This window comes from Aotus nancymaae, unplaced genomic scaffold (assembly GCF_030222135.1).
Source record: "Aotus nancymaae isolate 86718 unplaced genomic scaffold, 86718_ANA_hifiasm-v0.15.2.pri h1tg000028l, whole genome shotgun sequence".
Lineage (NCBI taxonomy): Eukaryota > Metazoa > Chordata > Mammalia > Primates > Aotidae > Aotus > Aotus nancymaae.
The window spans coordinates 6,563,082-6,581,112 of record NW_026988441.1 but is presented as its reverse complement, the minus strand read 5'-3'; the positions used below and the strand labels follow the sequence as shown (position 1 = coordinate 6,581,112).

At 54.4% G+C, this 18,031-nt stretch overlaps 1 protein-coding gene across 1 annotated transcript; it reads right to left on the bottom strand.

Annotated features, from left to right (window-relative positions):
• Positions 1-151: 151 nt before the first annotated feature.
• RASIP1 (Ras interacting protein 1) lies at positions 152-18,002 on the bottom strand. Its single transcript, XM_064381067.1, has 12 exons — positions 17,723-18,002; positions 17,348-17,488; positions 16,156-16,841; positions 12,099-12,454; positions 7,222-7,875; positions 5,721-5,758; positions 5,332-5,483; positions 5,110-5,213; positions 3,128-3,371; positions 2,748-2,920; positions 1,061-1,208; positions 152-558 (listed from the first exon to the last, which is right to left on the bottom strand). The coding sequence occupies exons 2-12, from the start codon at positions 17,482-17,484 to the stop codon at positions 359-361; spliced, it is 2,892 nt and encodes a 963-aa protein (XP_064237137.1). The 5' UTR covers positions 17,485-17,488; positions 17,723-18,002; the 3' UTR covers positions 152-358.
• Positions 18,003-18,031: the final 29 nt, after the last annotated feature.

Below are 18,031 nucleotides of genomic sequence, written 5' to 3'. Positions count from 1 at the left end.
GAGGGGTGTGGGAGGCTCCAGTGCTCTGGGGTTGGATTACATGCGCAAGGGCGGGCCAAGGCCGTGGCTATAAATACCTCCTTGGACTCTGCGGGGGCCGAGATAAAGGCCCTGCAACCTGGTTCTGCAGAAACAACCGAGGCGCTGCGCATACCACCAATATCTTTATTGCTTCTTGGTATTCACGTCCTAAACCCAAGGTCCCACCGCCCCATCCGCTACTTCCCGAAACCTCAAGCCCCAGCAGTTCACGCGAGATTAAAAACTACAATTCCCAGAAAGCTCTGCGCTCAGGCGGGCTCCCAGGAGGAGGAGCCCATGACCCTTCAACGTGCGCGCGTTCGTCTGCTATTGGTCTTCAAGGGGGCGGGGCCACAGGAGGCCCGTGGCGATAATTGGCTGGCAGCTCCTGCTGCTCAAGGTCCCAGAGGAGGCGGCGGAGCCGGCGGAGTTCTCGGTGCAAGGCGTCGTCCGTCACTGGACCATTAAGGCTCAGGCGCGAGCTCCCCAGGGGCAGGATGAGGGGCGGGTGCGAGGAGAAGCTTTCAAAGATATCCCCTATGAGGCCGAAGATGATAGCGTTAGAGTCAAAGTGGGCCTGAGGTGGGTGCGTCATAGCCAAAAGAAAACTTCAAATCCCATCAACTCCCAAGGCCGGGTCCGTTCACATGCAACTCTCGGAGCCCCCGGGCATGATGGGAGTTGTAGTTCAGACGATGGAAGGCCACCGTTGCCTGAGAACCAGCTTCCCAAATCTTTGAGAAAGGACTGGAATTTACCTTTCTAAAGTTGGAGGGGCCCGAGACCTGGACTCCCAGGGGTGGTGGGTGGGTGGCGGGTGGAGGGAAGGGACCAGGGATGCGAACCCCTGAGAATAAAGAGAGCTGGGGCCTTGACCTCCTGTACCTAGAGGAGGAAAGGGGCTGGGTCCTGCACTTATGTCCTGGAGGAGAGAGAGCGGGATCCAGAACCTGAGTAGGAGGAGACTGGAAATCTGGACTTCTAGGTCCTGAGAAAAGAATGCTGACAACCCACCTGCTTGTATCCCATTGCTCCTCACCTGTGTCCACAGACTCCCGCTCTGCAGGGGCAGGGTCCCAGGCAGATGGTGGCCCGCGCCCAGGGCCGAGCTGGTAGTGGCTGAGCAGATGGTGCAGCTGGGCGGGGGTCAAGGTGGGGTGCTCGGTTCGTAGGCTGCTCCATGAAGCCTGGTGGGAAAATCAGGTGAGAGGTCGAAAGTCATTATGGGGCAACTGAGCAATGAAAGGAAGGATTACCTTAAAGGGAGTGGGAAGGACAGGGAGATAATAGCATCCCTGCAGTGTCTTCCAGGCACTGTGAAGTCTATCACCAAAATGAGGGTGGGGAAGGGTATACTCCCCGCAATTTTTAAAAATGGCATTTGCCTCGGGATACATGAGGCTACAGGAAAGGCATGGGTACAGCAAAACAAAATTGGCCATTCCTTCATAGGACTGAAGATGATGGGCGTCATCCCTTTTTTTTTTGGTCCTTAAACCGTCTCACTCTTTTGCCCAAGCTGAAGTGCAATGGCATGATCATTGTTGCAGCCTCGTTTGTTTATAGTTGGCTACAATCCCAGCATTTTGGGAGGCTGAAGTGGGAAGATCACTTGAGCCCAGGAGGTTGAGGCTGCAGCAAGCCACTACAGTCCAGCATGGATGCTAAAGCAAGACCCCGTCTCAAAGTTTACTGTGCAGTGGCTCCTGCCTGTAAGCCCAGCACGTCGGGAAGCCAGTATGGGAGGATTGCCTGAGCCCACCCTGGGTGGCCTAGTGAGATCCTGTCTCTACAAGAAATTAACCATGTGTAGGGGCACGTGCCTGTAGTCCCAGCTATGCAGGAGGCGGGGACCAACGATCACTTGAGCTTAGGAGTTGGAATATCTATGGGAACAGTTTTTGTAACATATTTAAAAACAAACCAAAATAAAAATAAATCATGTGAACTGTCCTGAATCTCTTTCCTTCTCTGAAAAATGGTAACTTGTCATCTCGGCCCAGGGACAGTGGTGTGATCTCCCCTCACTGTAACTTCCACCTTCTGGGTTCAAGCAATACTTCCCGCCTCAACCTCCTGAGTAGCTTGAACTACAAGTGTGTACCACTATGCCCAGCCTTTTGTATTTATTAGTAGGGATGAAGTTTCACCTTAATGGCCAGGCTGGTCTCTTAACTCCTGACCTCATGATCTGCCTGCCTTGGCCTTCCAAACTATGGGGATTACAGACATGAGCCACCACACCCGGCCTAAACGAATGTTTCAACCATCCTATTCCTTGGTCTCATACCAGACTTCCTGACTCATGTCTGAGGGAGAGACCCTGGAAACTTGAGACAGTCTCACTCTGCCGCCCAGGCTGGAATGCAGTGGTGCAGTCTCAGCCTCCTGAGTAACTGGGATTACAGGTGTGCACCACCAGGCCTAATTTTTAGTAGAAATGGGGTTTTGCCATGTTGACCAGGCTGGGCTCACATTCCTGGCATCAAGTGATCCACCCCACCTAGGCCTCCCAAAGCATTAGTATTACAGGCGCGAGCCACTGCGCCCAACCTGGAAACTTCAGACACAGCCAAGTTTGGTCATGGCTTCCTTCTAGCTGCCAATGTGTTACCCACAGTGTCTGAGCTGAGGCTAGGGATGGCATAGGGAGCTCTAAGGGTGAGCTGAATACAGAAGGTGGCTAAGGGGGGTTCAGAGGTCAGGTACAGCTGACCGGGAGTTACCTTGAGCAGGGAAGTGCGGGGCACACAGAGCAGGTTCACAGCCATGGAGAGTTTCCGGAAGAACTCAGTGGCAATGTCGCCCAGCCCAGCTCCCTGGAGCCAGTCCAAGACAAGGTCCAGGTTGGTTCGGATTTGAACGGCTCGGGACCATTGATAGAAAGGCCGTCCTTGTCCTGTGGTCATGAAGGGTATGAGAGGCAGTTGGTTGGCTGGACTCTGTCCTCCTGTCCCCTAGACTGTTCCTATCCCGCGGCCTGGGATCTGGAGCTTGTTCTTCAGGGTACCCAAAGGTGAGGCCGGAGCCCATGGTGTGTCTAATTTCACCTAAGCCTCAGTGGCTCCCGTCTTTGCCTCCCTGACAGCTCCCAGCCAACCTTCACCTCGTTCCATCAGCGAGTTGAGAAGGGATGCGTTGGAGAAGAAGAACAAGTAGCCAAAAGTCTGAGACACGAGGTCAGGGTGCAGCTCGCACTGGTTGGTCAGTTCCAGGGCTGCCTGGAACACACTTAGGGTAGGTCTCAACCCTGGAGGCATGGCCCCCAGCTCCGCGCCAGGCCCGGGCAGCTCTGCTCCAGCTGTGAAAGGGTTACTATCCAGGAGAGCAGGCAGCGTTGAATACAGAGTCTGAGGAGAGAGAGGTGGAAATAAGTGATTGGACTACAACTCCCAGGAAGCTTCAGGGTAACAGAGCATGAAGATAATGGGGAGCTCTACCAAGGCCTTCTGGGAACTGTAGTCCATTCTACAGTCAACACCCAAAGGGACTCGATGAGCAAATCCCTACTTGGTGGAAGGGTATATAAGTTTCTTGACTATTTTAAGATGATCTCGTGTGCATTGTGGGACTTGTAGTTCTCAGCAGAGACAGCTCAAGGAGGACAGAGGATACTGGACAAAGAGTTCCCTTTCAGTCAAAGAATTATTCATCCCAAATTCCCGAAAGAAAGAAAAAAATGGACAGTTGGGAAGTGGAAGTAGGGTGGCAGCTTGCCGGTGGAAAGTGAGATCAGGTAAAGGACAGGAAATGAGGTCAGAAACAGAAGAAATAAACTCAGCACTTGGCAGGAATGTACCGGAAGTGAAGGAGGAAAGGGCCTCACAATCCAGGCTGCTAGAGGAATTGAGAGACTGATAGTCATCTGTCCAAAAGATCCTCCCTCATTTTTGCAGATAGGGCATCAGGCCCACTATAAGCCAGAAACCCTGAGAATGCCAAGCAGCAGTGTTAAGGTCAAGGGTAGTGGTCGGGAAACTAGGGCAGAAAGCAAGCCCTTGCAGGAAGGGCACTCAGAGAAAAAGATCTATGGCTCTGAAAGGGAAGTGAATTCAGAGCTGTAGGAAGTGAGGTCAGCAAGCAAAGGAAGTGGGGCCTGATTAAAGAGGATCTTCAGTTTAAATCACAGTTCCCGGCACAATCTAATCGCTATCTATCAATCATTTGTCTATTATATATAAAACTTAGAAAGTGGGAGATTCAGAAGGTGGTAATGGTGATGTTACCAAGTAGTGAGGTCAGCCTGTCAAAAGTGGTGATCACTTTTATGTTATGTTATTTATTTATTTAAGACAGAGTCTCACTCTGTCGCCCAGGCTGGAGTGTAGTGGCACAGTCTCGGCTCACTGCAACCTCTGCCTTCCGGGTTCCAGCGATTGTCCTGCTTCAGCCTCCTGAGTAGCTGAGATTACAAGCACACACCACCATACCCTGCTAATTTTTGTATTTTTAGTAGAGACAAGGTTTCACCATGTGGGTCAGGCTGGTCTCGAACTCCTGACCTTGTGATTCACCCGCCTCGACCTCCCAAAATTCTAGGATTACAGGCGTTAGCCATCACACCTGGCTTTATTTTAATTTTTTTTTTAGATGAAGCCTTGCTTTATCTCCCGGGCTGGAGTACAGTGACATAATCTTGGCTCACTGCAATCTCTGCCTCCCAGGTTCAAGTGATTCTTGTGCCTCAGCCTCTCCAACAGCTGGGATTATAGGTGCAGGCCACCATGCCTAATTTTGTATTTTTAGTAGAGTCGGGGTTTCACCATGTTGGCCAGGCTGGTCTCAAACTCCTAACCTCAAGTGATCCACCCGCCTGGACCTCCCAAAGTGCTGAGATTACAGATGTGAGCCCCAGCATTTGCCCTGGTGATGATTACAAAGACAGGAAAAGAAGCCAGAAAGGCAGGAAGTGATGTAAGCTCAAACAAGTGGTGTCAGAACAGCAAAGTCTTTGGGTGAGATGGGATGTCATGTCAGAGAAGCAGAAAATCTTGAGTCAAATAGTTATGTTACATCAAACAGGAAGTGACATATATGTTAAATAGGAAGTGATGTTACGTCAAACAGGAAGTAAGCAGCAAGGCTAACCTTGGTGAGGTAGTAGACAGACTGCTGGAAGGTACACATGATGACCTCATCCAGGAGGGCCATGGCCTCATCACATAATTCCAAGTCATTGCAGAGCTGTGGGTCTGAGCACAGGACTGGGGTTAAGAGGGAGAACCAGAGGCTGGCAGCCAGGATCCCAGGTCCCCAGGTGCAGGGGATGACAGGAGACTTGGATAGGCCTGGGCCTGGGTCAGAGCTTACCCTCCTGGTCGGCCTCCTTCTCCATTTCCAGCACCTTCTCCTGCACAAAGCTCAGCAGCTCTGTGGTGTTGGCCATCCACAGCATGAGTGGCCGCAACTCCACAGACACAACTTCAGGAGTCAGGGGCACCTCCAGGACCCCCTCGGGGTGGCTTGGAAAAGAAGGAAGGAATCTGTGATCCCTGCACAGCCCTCCTCATAGTTTCCAAACCCCAAGATCTAAGTCTAAGTGGGAGACCAAGACCAACCCCCATTGCACAGCTGGAAAAGCTGAGTGCCAAGGAGAAGCCAGAAACTTGTACTAAGGCATGAATGGGGTGAGCACAGAACTGGACACAAAACCCAACCCCCGCCTCCCTCCAGACCTCTCTGCTTAGAATGTCTCTTACTTTTCTGGCTGACGGTCTCCAATTTCCTTAATCTTTTCCTGTGGAACAGTAAGATCAGAATTAAAGTGAGGCAGATCCAGTGAGGGGCTTATGAGTTAATACGCTGGTTTTTCTTTCTTACTTTTTTGTTTGTTTTTGAGACAGAGTTTTTGCTCTGTTGCCCAGGCTGGAGTGCAATGGCGTGATCTTGGCTCACTGCAACCTCCGCCTCCTGGGTTCAAGTGATTCTCCTGCCTCAGCCTCCCGAGTAGCTGGGATTACAGGTGCACACCATCATGCCGAGCTAATTTTTGTATTTTTCAGTAGAGACAAGGTTTCAGCATGTTTGCCAGGTTGGTCTCAAACTCTTGACCTCAGATGATCCACCCGGCTCGGCCTCCCAAAGTGCTAGGATTACAGGCATGAGCCACTGTGCCCAGCCAATACCCTGGCTTTTCTAGAAGCACCATTCTCACAGAGACTGGCCCTACTTTTCTTAGAGATGGGGTCTCACTATGTTGCCCCAGCTGGTCTCCAACTCCTGAACTCAAAAGATCCATCCACCTCGGCCTCCCAAAGTGCCAGGATTACAGGTGTGAGTCACTGCACCCGGCCCTCATTCTTCATATGGGTTCTAATCCCACAAGCTTCAGAATGGTCGCTCCTTACCTTTTGAAACACACACACTTGGCTGGGCACAGTGGCTCACGCCTATAATCCCAGAACTTTTGGAGGCTGAGGTGGGTGGGTGGGGGTGGAGGGGGCGGATCACAAGGTCAGGAGTTCGAAACCAGCCTGACCAACATGTTGAAACCCTGTCTCTACTAAAAACACAGAAATTAGCCGGGTGTGATGGTACACGCCTGTAATCCCAGCTACTCAGGAGGCTGAGGCAGGAGAATCGCTTGAACCTGGGAGGCTGAGGTTGCAGTGAGCCAAGATCGTGCCACTGCACTCCAGCCTGGGTGACAGAGCGAGACTCCATCTCAGAGCACCACCCCTGCCACCACCACCACCACCAAAAAAACCACACACACCCTATGATCATGAGTGGTCTAGCTCCTTCAGGTCTTCTCCAATTTTTACCCCCAAGAAACTCCTTAAACCTCTGTGGTTAGGCCCTAGCTCAATAGGATGGAACGTTTCCCCAACTCTGAATGGTTTCTTTCTGGAACTTTCATCTGTAGGTCCAGTGGCTTTGTTCTCGCTCCCCACCAAGAACGAACTTGCTCACTACTATCCAAGCCCCAAGCCCAGTGGGCTGTGGTGAATTCTCACACTGAGAATGGTTTCTTCCTAAGGTGAGTCTGGGCTTCCTTTAAGCGCAGTGCATTCATCTACAACTCCCAGCATCCTATGGCGGTGGGGGTGCCCTTGCTTAATAACCCAAAATCCTACCCGAGGCATGGTGGGAACAGTAGTTTCATCGACCCCAACTATGAAAAGGGTTGAAAGTGGTGAGGGGAGGCTGGAGGAGGGACTTGGGACGCTGTCGGGGCTGGACGGCGATTGGGGCACTCACCCAGACGGCCTCCTTGATGAGCCGGGCTAGGCGGCCCAGCAGGCGCGGCAGGTGGCCCAGCTCCAGCTCCCGGGCAGAATGCTGCACGCACAGCGCCAGCAGCGTGGCGGGCCCCAAGGGCGGCAGGTCCCCGGCGCCGGCTGCCGCGGCGCGCACGATCTCGCCCAGCAGCGCCTCCTCCTCGCGCGGCCGGAAGCGCAGGACGGGCTCACGGCCGTCCAGGTAGGCGGCCAGCGCCTCGCCGCGTTCCTGCAGGCCGCGGCCACACAGGCGACAGGAGAAGGACCAGCCGGGGCCCGGCGGCGTGGCCCCGGGACGTGCGGGCAGCCAGGGCGGCCGCGCCGGCCCCGATCCCCCAGGGCGGGGGTCCTTGTACATGAAGAGGAAGTGCTCGCCCAGCCCCAGGAGGTCGCCCGGGTGCAGCTCGGCCTCCCGCAACAGGAGGCACCCGTTGTGCGTGACCGGGGCGCCCCGAGACGGGCGCACCATGGCTGGGTGCTCCGGGCCCGCGCGCACTGTGCAGTGACGCGGCAGGATGTCCGGGGCGTTGAGGAAGGTGTCCACATAGGGGGCCGGGGACCCCCCGCGGCCAGACGAGTTCCCACCTCGGCCAAACACGTGCTGCTCTCGCGTCATCACATACACCACGAAGTCCTGGGGGGGAAACAAGGGTGCACTGAGGACATCACTCCGCGAGGAATGGGCACCTCCACACAGAGCTTCAGAGCTTTCCCTACAGCTCTCCTCTTCCCACTAACTTTTTTAATTTCTTAATTTTTTTTTTTAAGATGGGGGTTTCGCCATGTTAGACAGGCTGGTCTTAAACTCCTGACTTCAGGTGATCCACCCACCTCAGCCTCCCAAACTGCTGGGATTACAGGCTTGAGCCACCACGACTGGCTTTTTTTTTTTTTTTTTTTTTGAGAGAAGGTCTCACTCTGTCACCCAAGCTAGAGTGCAATGGCGTGACCTCGGCTCACTGCAACCTTGGCCTCCCAGATTCAAACAATTCTCGTGCCTCACCTCCCTAGCAGCTAGGATTACAGGCCTACGCCACCATGCGCAGCTAATTTTTTGTATTTTTTGGTAGAGAGGGGGTTTCACTATGTTGGCCAGGCCGATCTCAAACACCTGACTTCAGATGATCCGCCTGCCTTGGCCTCCCACAGTGCTAGGATTACAGGCGTGAGCCACCGTACCCGGCCTCTCGGAGATCTTTTTCTTAACGTGGGCTCTACCATTTCTTTCCCTCAAGCAATAGATGCTTCCAAGGAGATCCTCCTCAGTGGCGGCTCCCATCTTCTCACCTCTTCTAAATGGATTCTTCAAGGCAATCCCTTCCTACGGTGGACTCTCCCATAACATTCAGCCAAGGAACAGATGCTTCCAAGGACACCCCCATTTCTAAAATGGGCTGTGCAACGACCTTCACCCTCAAAGAATGGACCTTTCCAAGGAAGTCTCCTTTTCCCCATCCCTGGTCCCACCTGTCCATTACTGCATCCCCACCCTACCATGATATAGGCTTCCAGGTATATTTCCTCTTCCAATTATAGTTTCTCACAATATTCCCAAAGCAATGAATGAGTACTTTTAAAGAGATTCCCTTGGACCCGGCATGATGGCTCACGCCCGTAATCCCAGCACTCTGAGAGGCCAGGGTGGGCGGATCACCTAAGGTCAGAAGTTTAAGACCAGACATGGTGAAACCTGTCTCTGCTAAAAATACAAAAATTAGCCGTGCAAGGTAATGCATGCCTGTAGTCCCAGCTACTTGGGAGGCTGAGGTACAAGAATCGCTTGAACCTGGGAGGCAGAGGTCGCAATGAGCAGAGATCACGCTACTGCACTCCAGCCTGGGCAACAGAGTGAGATTAAAAAAAGAGAGAAGGGGGGGCGTTCCCTTGGAACAAAAGCTTCCTCCAATTTCTTCTCCCCGAGTGCAACCTCCAAAGAGACCCCCTTTCTACGGTGGACTCACTCACTTCCCACACCATGATGATCTCACTTCTGAACAGACAGAATTCTACCATGGACTAACCTACTACTCCAACTCCCATGGTGGAGGATTTCAGAGAGATAATCCCCCTTCCATCAGTGGACGTGCTCAATATTCCAGTCCCCAGAAAGGACATCTCCAAAAAGATCTCCATATAGTGGGCTCTTCTGGTAACTCCACATATAAATAAATGCCTTCAAGAACAACCTCTTCTTACCATGGAGTGTTCCATCTCATCTACCAAATGAAGACAGGCATACCAGAAGGCCTCATCCTAAAAAATGGACTCTCATCTCCATTCTATAAAAGTAGAAACACTCAGCCAGGTGTGGTGGCTCACACCTGTAATCCCAGCACTTCGGGAGGCTGAGGTGGGCAGATCACCTGATGTCAGGAGTTCAAGACCAGCCTGGCCATAATGGTGAAACCCAGTCTCCACCTCCCAAGCTCAAGTGATCCTCCTACCTCAGCCTCTCAAGTAGCTAGAATTAATAGGCATACACCACCCCACCTGGCTAATTTTTGTTTTTCGGTTCTTACAGAGACGAGGTTCTCACTATGTTGCCCAGGCTTACCCTGAACTGCCACCTGGAAGAATATGTCCTTCCAACTTGAACATCTTCCCAAAAGAGACCCTCGTGTTCTCCCGCCTTGTCCAGAGGAATGGCTGTTGTGACACATGCAGCCCTCTTACTACAGCGAGCTCTCCCCATCTCCTCACCCCCACAAGGAGGAATAATTCTTCCATGCAAGCTCTTTCCTGAAGAGAATCGTACCTTCTCACCCACGGACACAGCCAAGCTGCCTCACCCACTTGGATCTTTCTGTGACCGTAAAAAAAAATGGAACTGTCCAATAAGCTCCACCCCCTTTTGGAGTGGCCTCTGCCATTGGTCCCAGCTGTACTTATTTAGCTTGGCTATACCATTGTTAACCAAAGATTGGCCACAGCATAAGGATAATTCCCCCCACGCTGCAAGTAAATGAGTATTTTCAGCTGGGTGCGGTGGCTCACGCCTGTAATCCCAGCACTTGAGAGGCTGAGGCAGGCGGATCACCTGATGTCAGGAGTTCAAGACCAGCCTGGCCAACATGGGGAAACCCCATCTCTACTAAAAATACAAAATTAGCAGAGCATGGTGTCGCATGCCTGTAATCCCAGCTATTCTGGAGACTGAGGCAGGAGAATCGCATGAACCTGGTAGATGGAGGTTGCGGTGAGCCGACATCACACCATTGCACTCCAGCCTGGGCAAAAGGAGTGAAACTCCGTCTCAAAAAAACAAACAAACAAACAAAAAAATTTCCAGTAACACATTACTTACCCTCCCTGCCGGACTGCACTAGTATGATCACAGCTTACTGCAGCCTAGACCTCCCTGGGCTCAGGGAATCCTCCTGCCTCAGCCTCCTGAGTAGCTGAGAGTACAGATGGGTGCCACTACACCTGGGTAATTTCTGTCCTTTTTTTGTAGAGATGAGAGTTCACTGTTGCCCAGGCTGGTCCCAAACTTTTGGTCTCAAGTGATCCTCTTGCTCTGGCTTCCCAAAATGCTGGGATTACAGGAATGAGCCACCGTGCCCCAGACAACACATCACATTTCTATTAATGCAATTACTTCCCCCTCAACCACCAATCCTCTCTTCCTCTTTGGTACCAATCGAGATCTATTGGTACCCAGATAGGTAAAATAGATAGATCAATACCAGCTGCCTCCATCAAGAGTGGTAAAATCGTTCTAATGTAAAGCATCACCTTTTAAAAACGGGTCAGTGTGGCCAGGCACAGTGGCTCATGCCTGTAATCCCAGCACTTTGGGAGGCCGAGGCAGGCAGATCACAAGGTCAGGAGTTAGAGACCAGCCTGGCCAACAAGGCGAAACCCTGTCTCTACTAAAAATACAAAAATTAGCTGGAAGTGGTGGCAGGTGCCTGTAGTCCCAGCTACTCGGGAGGCTGAGGCAGGAGAATTGCTTGAACCTGGGAGGTGAAGGTTGCGGTGACCCGAGATCACGCCACTGCACTCCAGCCTGGGTGACAGATGAAGAATCTGTCTCAAAAAAAAAAAAAAAAAAAAGGTGGGGGGCGGTCAGTGTACTCCTACCGAGAAAACACGAGCTTATCCAGAACATGATCCCAGGCACCAAATGATTCCCCTGCCCTAGAAGGTGGACTCACCTGTTACTCTCTCTCAAGAAACAGATATTTCCAAGGAGATCTTCTTTTAAAAATTTTTCATTTTTAAAAAAATTTGTGTTGGAGACAGGAGCTTTCTGTGTTACCCGGGGTGGAGTACAGTGGTGCCATCATATCTCACTGAAGCCTCGACCTCCTGAGCTCAAGAGATCCTCCTGCCTCAGTCTCCTGAGTAGCTGGGACCATGGGTGCACACCACTAAGCCCAGCTTTTTTTTCTTTCCTTCTGCTTTCTTTCTCTTTTTTCTTTTTCTTTTTTTTTTTGTAGAGACAGGATCTCACTATCTTGTCCCGGTTGGTCTCGAATTCCTGGCCTCAAGCAATTCTGCCACCTTGGCCTCCAAAGTGCTGGGATTACAGGAGTGAGCCAAATGCCCAGCGGGGATCTTCTTTCTACGATGGATTTTCCCATGATGAAGACAGGGCTTTCCTCCAACTTTGAATAAAGTGAACCATTCCCTATTTCTCCCTCCAGTAGACTCTCAGCCATCTTCTCTCTACCGCCTGTGAATCTCATCTGTCGATCTCTACTCTCCTGCAAGCTGAAACCTTGCTGGACCACGCCCCCCAGAGGACCTGACGCTAGCGCGACCCTGGGAATTCTGGGAGTTGTAGTTTTATTGCTCGCCCGCCGACAGGTGGGATCGAGGGCTCTGGGCGTGCGGGGCTGGGGCGGCGCTTACCTGGGCGTCCTGGTATCCCTGGAGTAGCAGGAAGTAGGGGCGGTTGCTAGGGGCCTGAATGAGGCACTGAGTCAACTGATCGAAGTCCCCGGGGTCTGCAGGTCCGATTTGGACGTCGGCTGCCCCTGGGGCCATGCTAAGTGCCTGTTGCCTCCGTTCCTGCTGCCTCCGCCGTCGCCCCTGTAGGCTAAGTTCCGACACGCTGCGCCGCAAGGACAAGTTTTCCGAGCGCTCCTTGCCTCCGGACCCAGCGGGGGCCCCTGATCCTGTCCCCGGGCCAGGACTGGCCAGCGCCGCCCCGCCCGACGCCGCCCGGGAGCGGTTCTTCTGTGGCCGCCACGAAGGGGCGCCCGTGCCTGCGGAGAGAGATGGAGGACAGTGAGGCTGAGCCTAGAGAGGGACAGATACAGAGTTGTAGATTATGAAACAAAGAATTGGGCTCAGAGAGGGGAGGCTGCTTCCCACATTTAGGCTTTTGCATATTCTGTCCCCTGTGCCTGGAACACCTTTCTCTCCTGACTCATACCCATCAGCTCAGGGATTTCACTCATTCTTTTCCATTGAATCGTTTGTTCTCTCTCTCTCTCTCTCCCCCTTTTTTTTTTTTTTTTAATATAAGAGCAGTAAGAATAATGATTGATCATATACTTTTTTTTTTTCTTTTTCCGAGATGGAGTCTTGCTCTGTCACCCAGGCTGGAGAGCAGTGGCGGATCTCTGCTCACTGCAACCTTCTTCTCCCGCGTTCAAGTGATTCTCCTGCCTCAGCCTCCCGAATAGCTGAGATTACAGGCGCCTGCCACCTTGCCCGGCTAATTTTTGTATTTTTAGTAGAGATGGGGTTTCACCGTCTTGGCCAGGCTGATCTCGAACTGGCTGGTCTCAAACTCCTGACTTCATGATCCTCTGGTCTCGGCCTCCCAAAGTGCTGGGATTATAGCCATGAGCCACATCGCCCAGCCCATTTGTTCTTTTAACAAGTATTTATTTACTTAGACGGAGTCTTGCTCTGTTGCCAGGCTGGAGTGCAATGACACGATCTCGGCTCACTGCAACCTCTGCCTCCTGGTTCATGTGATTCCCCTGCCTCAGCCTCCCGAGTAGCTGGGACTACAGGCACGTGCCACCACGCCAGGCTAAGTTTTTCTATTTTAGTAGAGACCATGTTGGCCAGGATGGTCTCGATCTTCTGACCTCATGATCTGCCCGCCTCAGCCTCCCAAAGTGCTGGGATTACAGGTGTGTGCCACCGCGCCCGGCCAACAAGTATTTATTGAGTACCTACTACATGCTTAGGGCTGCTCAAGTCACTGGGTAACAGAGAAGACCCTGCCCTCCGGGAGATAGAAACAACCTCTTCCTAAACACCTTTCCCTGACAGTCCAAGTTGAAGCAGGTGACTTCACTACTGGGTGCTCTGGGCTTTTTCTGGACCCAGCAGGAGCCCTGGCACACAGTAGGCACCTAGTGGAAATGAGCTGAATGAGTAGACTGCTGTGTTTCTCACTAGGCTTGTGAAATCTGGGAGGGTTGAAACCTCGTCTGTCAGCGTCCCCACTGTCTTCCCCAGTGCCCTGAAAATGGTGTGGCCAGGCCAGGCGCGGTGGCTCATCCCAGCACTTTGGGAGGCTGAGGTCAGAAGTTTGAGACCAGTCCGGCCAACATGGCGAAACCCGGTCTCCACTAAAAATACAAAAAAATTTTGCCAGGCGTGGTGGTGGATGGCTGTAATCCTAGCTATAGGCTTAGGCAGGAGAATTGCTTGAACCAGGAGTTGGAGGTTGTAGTGAGCCATGATCGTGCCACTGCACTCCAGCCTGGGTGACAGAGCAAGACTCCGTTGTTGTTTAAGAAAAAAAAAAAAAAAAACTGTCGGGGGTGCAGGAGAGAGACAATGATTATAATCATTCTTTATCAAGGACCTACTCTATGCCAAGCCCCATGCTAGGCCCTTTATACACTGAATACATTATCCCATTGAACCTCACCTAGGATTTTTTTTTTTTTTTTGAGATGGAGCTCGCCCTGTCTCCCAGGCTGGAGTATAGTGGTGCGATGTTGGCCCACTGCAACCTACGCCTACTGGGTTCAAGCGATTCTCCTGCCTCAGACTCCTCAGTAGCTGGGACTGCAGGTGCGTGCCACCACGCCCGGCTAATTTTTATTTTTATTATTTTTTTGTATTTTTAGTAGAGACAGGCTTTCACCGTGTTGACCAGGATAGTCTCGATCTCCTCAACTCGTGATCCACGCGCCTCGGCCTCCCAAAGTGTTGGGATTACAGGCGTGAGCCACCGTGCCCGGCCCTCACCTAGGATTTTACTGAGATTAACTGGCACAGAATGGGTTGGAATCCAAACCCGAGTTCAAAGCCCATTAGTTTAATTGCTAGAACATCTTATCTTCCAAAGGGAGGCTCAGATACAGAAAAGTGGTTAGAGGGCTCCCGCAGCACAACCGGGCATTCAATGCACCAGGCCCCACCCCTGCCAGGCGCGGTCCAGCACCAGCTATTTCACCATTGACTCTACCTTCTGTTCCAGGCCTGGCCTCTGAGATCAAGGCCTTCCTTCGCCTCTACAACGACTTCCTCCTTCAGCTCCTTCCTTTTCCATATGGAAGGCAACCCATTTAGCAGGCAACCCAGCCTAAGGCCGTCTTATACAAGGACTGCCCCTCAGAGGCTCCACCCATCTTAGCCCCTCCAGGCCTGGCCTAGGAGCCCGCATTCATTCACTCTGCAGGTGTCTCCCCTTCTAGGCTCCGGCCACATAGGCCCTGCTCAAGAACCACCTCAACCTACTTCTCAGAGCTGCCTCCTGCCACAGGGACTCACGCACTGCATACCGCCACTCCTCGAGGGACCCAACACTCAGTGCGCCAGACCACGTTCTTCCACAAGCCCCGCCCCACCACAGGCCCCACCCCGACAAGGCCCCGCCCACAGGCCCTGCATCGCTCCCAAGTACATTTTCAGTGCTTATTCCTCCAGCTCCTAGGTCTCTCCAATCCCTTTTTCTTTTTCTGGAGTACTGTTTTGTTTTCTGTCGCTTGTTATTTGTTTTTTTGAGACGAAGTCTCGCTCTGCCGCCCAGGCTGGAGAGCAGTGGTGCCATCTCGGCCCACTGCAGCCTCTGCCTCCCGGGTTCAAACGATTCTCATGTCTCAGGCTCCCGAGTAGCTGGGATTACAAGCGTGCTCCACGACGCCCGGCTAATTTTTGTATTTTTAGTAGAGACGGGGTTTCACCATGTTAGCCAGACTGGTCTGGAACTCCGACGTCAGGTGATCCACCCGCCTCAGCCTCCCAAAGTGCTGGGATTACAGGTGTGAGCCACCAAACCCGGCCAGGACTAGTTCTTTAATTCAAAAAGATCCTTGTCGATATTCAGTATGAAAATAGTTGCACTATTGATTCCTCTTTCTCCCAATCGGCCCCAAGAGACCCCATCAAAGGAAAGTACATTTTAAGCCACTAAGCTGCATCTAACAGACCTTGCAGAAACCCTACCAGAAAGTGGACATTAGGCAGGGAAAGACTTTCAAAGATCAGCAAATTGCTAGTGTCCTCTAACCTACCACACAGGGCGGATCCCTCCGCCCCCCGCAGACTCCTGCCCATCCCACTGCACTCCACAGACCCCGCTACACACCCCACCTCCTCCAAGGCAGCCTGAAATGCATGCAGAAGTCCCCAACCCCAATTCGGAGCCACTTTAGGCCACTCCAAGCCACCATCAGCAACTGGCCCCCGCCCCGCCTAAGCCCCAAGCCCGACCCCTCTAAAAATCCCACCCAATCAACAAGCCCCAACCAACTCTCAGGCCCCCGCCCCTCCCACCATCTGGCAGCCACCGGCCCAGCTCCAGCCCCAGCCCTGCCTCCACCGGCTAGAGTCCTACACAAACAGTCCAGTCCCCTCCCGCGGGCCCCGCCCCCAGCCACCCCGCGGATCCCACAGGCCCCGCCCAGGCCCCACGAGCCCCGCCCAGGTGCCGCCCACGGGCCCCGCCTCTCTGGCCCGGGGTCCCCGCCCCAGAGCCCCGCCCGCCACTCGCCTTCGCCGTCTGCTGCCCCGAAGGCCTCCTGCTCCAGCCGCCGCGCCTCCTCGCGGCCGCGCAGCTCGAAGCGCCGCGCCCAGCCGGGCCGCGCCCGCCACAGCTCCTGCACCAGCAGCGGGCGCTCCGAGTCGCCCAGCACGCGCAGGTGCTCTGCCCGCCACTCGCCGCTCCCCGCGCCCGCCGCCGCCGGCCGGCCCAGCGCGTCGCACAGAGCGAAGGCGTCCACGCAGCTGCTCTCGCCGGGGCCGCCGCCCGGGCTGCCGGCCAGGCCGTAGCGCTCTAGCGCCTCGGCCACGAGCTCGCGCGCCGTGGAGCGCGCCGTGGCCAGCACGCTCTTGTAGTTGGCGCCCGATGCCAGTCCCGCGCCGAAGATCTTGAGGACCCCCGGGGGCGCCGTGGCGCGGGTGACCAGCGGGGGCTCGGGGGCCACGCCCGCCGCCAGCTCGGGCAGCTTCTTCTCGCTGGCCCAGCGCTGCGCGCCCCCTGGGGTCCCAGGGCCTCCCGCGCCGCCGGACCCCGTGGTCCCGGTCCCGGAGCCCCGGAAGAGCTGGGAGATGCGCTTGGCGCGGCTACCCGAGGCTCCCCCGGCCGCCTTGACCGCGCCCACTCGCCGCAGCTCCACGTGCGGCGGAGGCGGGGGTATCGGCTCGCTGCTGCGGCTTCCCGTGTCCGACGAAGAAGATCTGGGAGTCCGCCAGGGAACAGAGTCGCGGGAGAGAGACCCAGAAAGACATCCCAAGACGGGGGCGGGGGACAGATTAGGAGAGAAGTGGGCAGAGACCCAGAGAGAGAAGGACAGGGACCCAGGGTGGATAGACGCGGCGGGGGTGGGGGTGAGGACAGAGACGCGAGGCAAAGAGAGAAATAAATAAATAAATAAATAAAGGCAAGTCCCACAGAAGGACATTCCAAGAGGTGAGCAGGGTGGGGAGGAAGGAAGGTGAATCAATTCCCCGCTTCTTCTGTCCCCATCCCCGTGCCCATCCGGCCTCCCTCCACCTCCAGGCCTAGCTCTTCCCCTCGCCGCGCCTTGGTATGGCTGCGCCCCACCGTCTCCCCCTGCCCACCAGCTCGCTTGCCTAATTCAGGACGAGGACCGGAGGCAACCCTTGGCAGGGACTGGGCCGTGAACAGGGACAGACGGGAGGCAGGTGTGCAGGGGGAGGAGTTCTGCAGAGATGGCACTCACTTGACAGAGGCCGCGCTGGGCCAGCGCCTTCCCAGCTTGGCCAGCTGCTTCCTGGGGGAATTGATCCACAGGCCGACGGGGAGATGAAGCTTCCCAAAGCGAGGGCTTCCGCCCTCCTTCCGTTCACCAGATAGCATGGCCCTAAGGGTGGGTGGGTAAGGCCCCAACTCTTAAGGCACTCTTGTGGGGATAGGGTGGAGGGAACCTAGACTCCAAGTCAGAGGGAGGAGGGGGCTGGGGCTCAGACTCCCGAGTCCAGAGGGAGGAGAGGGATGAGACCCTGAACTCCTGGGTCCTGGGATGGAAGATGGCTGGGGGACTGAGTCTTGGGGTCCAGGGAGGAGTGGTATGGGCTGCTGGGTCCCTGGCTCTTACCCTGCTTCGGGTCCGGCACACCCGGAGGCCCTGGCTCCGCTGGCCTGGGTCAGTTCCACTGCTCTCGGTCAGCCTTGCCTCTGCCCCGGCTCCCAGCACTGGGTGGGGGACAGGAAAAGGCAAGAGGAAACCCGGCAGGAAGAGCGGGGAGGGGGCGTCCTGTGAGGAGACCAGGCCTGGGGGAGGAGATCTGGGTAGGGCTGGCCCTGCCCCATTCCTTGATTCTGGAATTACATCGCAGTCAATTGGTCCCCTCCAGGACCCAGGGGTCCTGGTTTCCTGCCCCTCTTCCCTCAGGACGGAGCCCGT

Bases quoted from the DNA above. Each gene is read 5' to 3' on its own strand.
- RASIP1 (XM_064381067.1), bottom strand. From the start codon at position 17,484: ATGCTATCTGGTGAACGGAAGGAGGGCGGAAGCCCTCGCTTTGGGAAG. The intron at 5,484-5,720 runs GTAAGAGACATT...TTCTTTTCCAAG, and splicing joins GGAGACCGTCAGCCAGAAAA to CCACCCCGAGGGGGTCCTGG. The intron at 5,214-5,331 runs GTAAGCTCTGAC...TCCTGTGCTCAG, and splicing joins GAAGGAGGCCGACCAGGAGG to ACCCACAGCTCTGCAATGAC.